This window comes from Bubalus bubalis, chromosome 4 (assembly GCF_019923935.1).
Source record: "Bubalus bubalis isolate 160015118507 breed Murrah chromosome 4, NDDB_SH_1, whole genome shotgun sequence".
In the NCBI taxonomy this organism is placed as follows: domain Eukaryota; kingdom Metazoa; phylum Chordata; class Mammalia; order Artiodactyla; family Bovidae; genus Bubalus; species Bubalus bubalis.
This window is the reverse complement of record NC_059160.1, coordinates 94,990,160-94,997,738: the sequence shown is the minus strand read 5'-3', so window position 1 is coordinate 94,997,738 and position 7,579 is coordinate 94,990,160. Positions and strand designations below refer to the sequence as shown.

The 7,579-nt window shown below is 42.7% G+C and overlaps 1 protein-coding gene across 2 annotated transcripts; it reads right to left on the bottom strand.

Annotated features, from left to right (window-relative positions):
- Positions 1–1,058: 1,058 nt before the first annotated feature.
- Positions 1,059–6,564, bottom strand: LOC123333106 (integumentary mucin B.1-like). 2 transcript variants are annotated; one of them, XM_045165201.1, is made up of 5 exons: positions 6,413–6,564; positions 5,911–5,943; positions 2,619–2,708; positions 2,433–2,555; positions 1,059–1,266 (listed from the first exon to the last, which is right to left on the bottom strand). In XM_045165201.1, the coding sequence occupies exons 1-5, from the start codon at positions 6,468–6,470 to the stop codon at positions 1,235–1,237; spliced, it is 336 nt and encodes a 111-aa protein (XP_045021136.1). In that variant the 5' UTR covers positions 6,471–6,564; the 3' UTR covers positions 1,059–1,234. The 2 variants fall into 2 exon arrangements, with proteins under 2 accessions (XP_045021136.1, XP_044796593.1); XM_044940658.2 differs by having other exon boundaries at positions 1,061–1,266; positions 2,433–2,708.
- Positions 6,565–7,579: the final 1,015 nt, after the last annotated feature.

Genomic DNA, 7,579 nt, shown 5'->3' with positions numbered 1-7,579 from the left:
AGTGGGGAGAACATAAACCATGGGGAATTACAGACAGGTGCCTTAATCCAAGGGTGTAAGAATGGACTTGTTACAGGATTTGAGTATATGTGAGGTGACTTGGGGGAGGGTTTAAGGAAGCAGGCCTCTGCTCTGATTAGTGACTCTAAGGGAGCACGAATGGTGATATAACTGAGTGTCTTAACAAACCTGATAGAAGAGGCTAGAGTGGGGCTAAAGTTGTACTATGTAATGAACTCATTACCTGGGAGAGGGTGATATTTACTGATAGTATTTTATGGTTTGTACACTGATCTTGTTTTTGTTTGTACTGAAACAAAATTATGAGTTGGTCAAAATTATGGAAGTCACCATGTGCCTTTCTCTGATGTTGGTGTTTTGTGATATTGTTTGTGTGCAATAAGAGAGCACCATTTCTAAGCTCTGAGATCAGGTCTGCTGCTGCTGCTAAGTCACTTCAGTCGTGTCCAACTCTGTGCAACCCCACAGATGGCAGCCCACCAGGCTCCCCCATCCCTGGGATTCTCCAGGCAGGAACACTGGAGTGGGTTGCCATTTCCTTCTCCAATGCATGAAAGTGAAAGTGAAGTTGCTCAGTCGTGTCCGACTCTTCGCGACCCCATGGACTGCAGCCTACCAGGCTCCTCCGCCCATGGGATTCTCCAGGCAAGAGTACCGGAGTGGGGTGCCATTGACTCGAACAATTCCAAAGCGCAAGTGTGTCAGGCTAGTTCCCAGACCTCAGGAGTGCTTCCCTCTTTCTCACCTGCCAAGCCACTGAGGATATGAGAATAATTAGGGGTCAGTTAATAGCCGAGTTTGATGGAATCAGAGTGAACATTTGTACCCCGGAAATGTTGATTAGTGCACTCACATACAGAAAACTCTAGTCTTTAGTGATATACCAAAGGATCGTCTCCTGTTTTTAAAAAATGGAATAAACATGTAGAAAGTCTATTTATTAACATTAACCCAAGAAAGAACTAGGTAGGATTCAAACTCTGTCACTTGGATAGACTAAACTTTCGGACAATCACCACACCAGCACCTACAGAAAATCATTTTTTCATGTTGCTCATGATTTTTTTATTTTAAAGAAGATACACTGATTAGAGATAGGATAGACATAGTAGGGATGGAAAGTTGTTGCATTAGAACAAATCAAGGGACATATTGGCCCAGCCCAGCAGGATCAAATGCAGAAGGCCAAAGCTGATTCCATCTCACTGATAACTCAGCAAAATATGTTAAACCATGGAAAGAAACCTGAAACAGAAAAAAGATAAGAGGTTTTCAAAAAAGGTTGAAAATGTGGCTTTATACCTTGGAATCTGCAAGAAGACTAACAAATGTCAAATGGCACTGAATCCATGGTCAAAAAGAGATTTACATTCCTGGAAGATAAACACCTAACTCCTGTCCAGAGGCAGTTGGACATGGAGCCTGGGATGGAAGCCTAGATCAGTGGGAAGTTTAGAAAAAAAACAGAGATGACCAATATGAGTCGTTTTCCATGTGCTACAGCACACAGCAGTCCAGGCTTCTCTTGTTAAAAGACAAATATTCATTTTCTCACCCTTTGACTACCCAGTACAGAACTTTGAGCCAAGAGCCATGCACTGAAAGAGTATAAATATTTCTAAGATTCCTCAAGACTTTCATTGCTTATGTACCAATCCATCTCATCTCTTATGGCACAATATTCAGGGGGAAGTTTCTGTTGCAGTTTTTTATTTCATCATCTTTAAAATATTTATTTCATAGAGTTACTATGAGATTTAAACTATTTGGTTGACCATATCTTATGGAAAAACCTGAACGAACTTTTAGGCCAACCCTACATTATATATGTGAATTTGATACCACATTGCCTGTCATATATTCAGAATCAATCATAGTAGTCACTGATTTTACCAGGCTGTTTAAGGTCAGGGGGAAATGAACCAGGAATAGGAAGACTGTACCATGAACCACAGTGGAATTCCAAATTCCCAGAAATACCCAGAATAACACTCAAAGCATTCTGCCTCAAGGAAGCATCTTTGTAAAGATATTTTCTATTTTTAGAAAGATCTTTAAAGGAAATAGGAATTTTCTAACAAAACAGACTTAGCCAGGTACTTGGCCACATGGAGGGACATACTTTGGTCTCTCTGTTGTCAATTTTACTAATGATGAATTTTACCTATTAATTTCAAAAATTTCAAGAGCCATGCAGATAAAATTGGTAAACAAGAGACTCAAAATTTTTGATTCCTCTGATGTTGTCTCTTGGCTTGATTTGTAAAACCACAAGGATTTAGAAAATACTGAAAAGAGAACAGAACTTTTCTCGTGACTTTTTCTGCCCCCCAAATATAGTCTATGCTGAGAATAGTGGACACAGGAAATCCAGGAGATCCATGAATAAAGTACATATGGGGTGATCTTACAATGTCGAGTGGTGGTAGATGCAGTACTCTTCGAGCTGGCAGCAGTGGAAGTGGAAGCAGCAGAGCCTGTGGTGGGGGCATCTGTACTTTGACTAGGAGCATCTGTACTTTCGCTGGGAGCATCTGTACTTTCACTGGGAGCATCTGTGCTTTCATTGGGAGCATCTGTACTTTCGCTGGGAGCATCTGTGCTTTCACTGGGAGCATCTGTGCTTTCACTGGGAGCATCTGTACTTTCGCTGGGGTCAGCAGAGCTCGTGGCAGCAGCTTCAGAAGCTGAAATTAAGAGGAAACATTCAAATCAAGACATGTTATTCTTCAGGCAACATACTTGAATGTGCATTTCTCATTCTGAATTCATCTCAGCAAATGTCATCAATTCTTTCATACCTTTACCCTAGCTGCCATCTCTCCTCTTACTCATTCTTCCTAGCCCCGTCCTTTGTGGGAGAGAAAGAGTTTAACATTTCCTTGCTAGGGCAGTGAGGCTGAGGGAAGACACAGGCAAATACTTTCTGCTAGCATGAACATGAAAGACCAAATCCACATATGTCCTTATTCACAGGAGCCACTGATGAGAGACAAAAAGGAACTTCCTGTGGACTGACATTCTGGGGACTTCCCCAGAATGACTTAGAACTGAGTAGGTTCTAAGTATGAAGAGCATTGCAGTATGAGGAGAAGAGAAGAATCAGTTGATTCATCTCAGATTAGAGGGAGTATCTCCTTTCTTTTAATGTAGCAAAATCTCTTTTTGCAAGTTCTGGCCTAAGGAGATATATATATATATTTGTCATACCTTTTGTGGGAACTTGTACTACAGCAATAATTGTGAGAGTCCCTTCTACATAATGGGAAATATTGGTACTATTCTAGAAATAATAAAAATAAGCAAATGCTCTTTCACCCACCCCATGTTCAAAAGGACCTTGCCAAGATTTATGAGATTTATCTCTCCCCACAGAGCTGCTAACAAATAGCAAGAGTCAGACCCCAAAACTGTGAGCGAAAACCATCTCATCACCATCTCCATACCCGTACTCTAGCTGTGCTGACTCAGGCGTCATACAGAAAAGGGAATATTTTCTAACTGGACTCCACATGGCACATGTGGCACGGTATGCTAGGTCAGACTAGAGTCAGTGCCCTGTGATCAGAGAACCCAAGTCCCCAAGCTGTTGAGGCTGAAAAGAGGAATCTTCAGAATGCCTGTGTGAGCACGACACACAGCATAGAATGGGCAGGGTGCTGTGGGGACAGTCCAAGAATGACCAGGAGCTTTGGTCCACAACCTTGGGATTCAGGTTAAAGAATGAAAACAAACCTCAGCCTGGGAATCAGGCATCGATGCCATTACAAAGAGCAGAGCTTAGGGCCCTACTTGCACTTGACCCCTACATTCCACATCCTGTTACCCCACTCTCCCATGTGGTCCTTATGCCCTCATTTCTGCATCACTCTTAGGCAGAAAGTGAAGAGGAACTAAAAAGCCTCTTGATGAAAGTGAAGGAGGAGAGTGAAAAAGTTGGCTTAAAGCTCAACACTCAGAAGACTAAGATCATGGCATCTGGTCCCATCACTTCATGGGACATAGATGGGGAAACAGTAGAAACAGTGTCAGACTTTATTTTTGGGGGCTCCAAAATCACTGCAGATGGTGACTGCAGCCATGAAATTAAAAGATGCTTACTCCTTGGAAGGAAAGTTATGACCAACCTAGATAGCATATTCAAAAGCAGAGACATTACTTTGCCAACAAAGGTCCATCTAGTCAAGGCTATGGTTTTTCCAGTGGTCATGTATGGATGTGAGAGTTGGACTGTGAAGAAAGCTGAGCACCGAAGAATTGATGCTTTTGAACTGTGGTGTTGGAGAAGACTCTTGAGAGTCCCTTGGACTGCAAGGAGATCCAACCAGTCCATTCTAAAGGAGATCATCTCTGGGATTTCTTTGGAAGGAATGATGCTAAAGCTGAAACTCCAGTACTTTGGCCACCTCATGCGAAGAGTTTACTCATTGGAAATCACTTTGATGCTGGGAGGGATTGGGGGCAGGAGGAGAAGGGGACGACAGAGGATGAGATGGCTGGATGGCATCACCAACTCGATGGATGTGAGTTTGAGTGAACTCCGGGAGTTGGTGATGGACAGGGAGGCCTGGCGTGCTGCAATTCATGGGGTCGCAAAGAGTCGGACACGACTGAGCGACTGAACTGAACTCAGGAACTACATTCTCCTCATTATGGTGAAACCACACTCCTCACAATCTTTTAATTCAAACCGCACACCTGGTGCCTGGTCTGCAGGTTCTTTTGTCTTGATGCAAAACAATTCAGGCACAGAAAGAATTCAGCCAGAGGCAAAGTAACAGGCAAAGAGGGAGTTAATTAGAGTAGGATACTTGTGAGAGATACAGGCAGGCAAGGGACTGCAGCCCTGAGAACAAAGAGGGCTACCTACTTTTTTTTTTTTCTGGCTGTATCCCGAAGCTTCTTGGACCAGAGATCGAAAACAGGCTCAAGCAGTGAATGTGTCACATCCTAACCCATGGACCACCAGGGAATTCCTAAGGGCTGCATTTTTGTAATCATAGAAAAAATGGGAAGGGTAGAAGACCACAGATTTTCTCTTTTGGGGTCAGATGTCAAGGCTTACATCATTAGTTCCTCCTTGACATTATATGGTCTAACCAGAACTGTCATGGTGCTATCGTCATATGTATATTAACAGAGAAGTGGTGACATATCCTGAAATACTGTAATTCATCTCAGGTTGTGGTATAATGTCCTCTTTCACCTAGTTTCTTTTCTCTTTCACCTGTACTCCTGTCTTGGCTATGTGCAGGAATGCAGTTTTTTAGGATCTGTTATTATAAACCTCCCAAGGCCAAATTCAGGCCTCATCCCATTTTTCAGTGGCAGTGGCCACTGAGTAAACAGTAAGTCTGTTTACTTTCAAAATGTTCTGATTGTTGCTTAGTTGCCATATGTTCTGATCATCTTCTGGTTGGTGTCTAGCTCATGGTGATCTTCTGAAGTCCCTCTCTGTCTTCCCCAAGTGGGATTTCCAGGTGTAGAACTATCTTATTTTATCCCTATCACAGGGACTAAATGGCCTCTCATTTACACACTGGCCATATATTCAACTCTTTGGTTTAGGGTAATCAGAAGGACTTTACATGCACCTCCCCCAAATTCTCAGGCCACAACATCAGACCACGGCCTCCTCTCTGCTGAAGGAAATTCAATGATTCACCCATAATTTATATATATCCATGCCAGAGTGTTCATGTTCTCTAATAATGTGTAAGAAATAAGCAGACTTTCTATGTTCACCATAAACATTTGAATCAGGCAGAAGGCTTTGCCAGGCTTGGGCTTAGGAATCCTTATATCCTATCTCCTGTGGAAACTTTGACATGAGGCTGGGATGGAAAATGGTCGTTGCTGAAAGGAGATGAAGTGCAAGGGCAGACTTACCTGGTGGGTCCTGTGGAGCAGCTGTTGTATCCTCTGAAAGAGAAAAATAAAAACAGGACATGAGTTGAACACCAGGTTTTGGTGTGGAAAGAAGAATATGGACAATGGTGCAGGCTTTCAGAGTCAAATAACTTTAGTCTTTGGTGCACACGTTGAGGGGGAAAAGATGCACAGATAATATAAAATCCCATAATATGTGGTCACGTTTGATTTCCTGAAATAAACCTCTGATTTGTGTTCTTAAACAGATTTTACTGACTCTGACCATGAAACTGGGTTCCAAGATCAGAAATGAGCTATGATCTGATTGAATTAGGAAGAGCCTAAGGGTAGAGTCAAATCTATCGTGAATGGTCAATGAAAATGGTGATGGAACAGGGGACTGGAGTAGAGGACAGGAGAGGCCAGCATTCTAGGCTCCCCCAAACCCACATCCACAGAGTTCTTATCTTGATGTAACTACTCCTCCAAACCTTATTTTCAGGTAAGAATCTTTACTTACGGCCAGAAACCAGGATGGTGGAAACTGCCACCAGTGTCAGGAAGGCTAAGAGCTTCATGATGGTCAATTGCAAAGCAGGTATCACAGGAAATTTTCGGAGCCTGGAGGAATCTTGACTCCAGGATTCCACATCAACATTATATAGGAAGAAACAGAACACCAATCAGAAGATGCCAGACCAGAATCCAGGTTAGTTAATGCCAAGAGTTACCTCAGAGAAACCACTGAAGAGAACACAACACATCCTGAGGCTCTTGGAAAGATCATAATATCAATCATTTCATCTGACACACTCATACCTTGCAGATAGAGTGGTATCATGATTATAGTCTTTTCTGACAAGATGAAAAAACCCCGCATCCAGTCTTGCTGATTTAGTCATATCTGCAGTGCTCCCTTCAGAGACTTTGGAAGTTTACTCAGGCTTGTCTCTCATCAAAGGAGATTAATCAGGGTAGAGCAGCCTGATGGGAGAACCACCATCTGCGAGTCAGGCTGTTCATTCTTCCAGCTATGGCCTCTTTCTTGCACATTGGAATAAAGAGAAAAACAATAGAAAATGAAACAGATGTCTGTTAATTAATGCATGCCTCGACTCCATACATTCATTCTACAAATATTCATTGAGCGCTAGACATTAAGGAAGCAGTAGTGAACAAAGCACACAAAAATTACACACCATACACCCTGTTGTTGAAACCCATACCCATATGTTAATAAGTAAATAGGAAGGAAGGGAGGAAGGAGAGAAAAATGGAAAAGAATAATTTGTATATATAAGGTGATCAGTTCACTTCAGTCACTCAGTCATGTTTGACTCTTCGCGACCCCATGAATCGCAGCACGCCAGAGCTCCCTGTCCATCACCAACTCCCAGAGTTCACTCAGATTCACATCCATCGAGTCAGTGATGCCATCCAGCCATCTCATCCTCTGTCGTCCCCTTCTCCTCTTGCTCCCAATCCCTCCCAGCATCAGAGTCTTTTCCAATGAGTAAACTCTTTGCATGAGGTGGCCAAAGTACTGGAGTTTCAGCTTTAGCATCATTCCTTCCAAAGAAATCCCAGGACGGATCTCCTTTAGAATGGACTGGTTAGATCTCCTTGCAGTCCAAGGGACTCTCGAGTCTTCTCCAACACCACAGTTCAAAAGCATCAATTCTTCAGC

Excerpts from the sequence above, each read along its gene's own strand:
- LOC123333106 (XM_044940658.2), bottom strand. The coding sequence starts at position 6,470 with ATGAAGCTCTTAGCCTTCCTGACACTGGTGGCAGTTTCCACCATCCTG. Across the intron at positions 5,944-6,412 it reads CACCATCCTGGTTTCTGGCC|AGGATACAACAGCTGCTCCA; the intron begins GTAAGTAAAGAT and ends TTTCTCTTTCAG. Across the intron at positions 2,709-5,910 it reads TGCTCCACAGGACCCACCAG|CTTCTGAAGCTGCTGCCACG; the intron begins GTAAGTCTGCCC and ends TCTTAATTTCAG.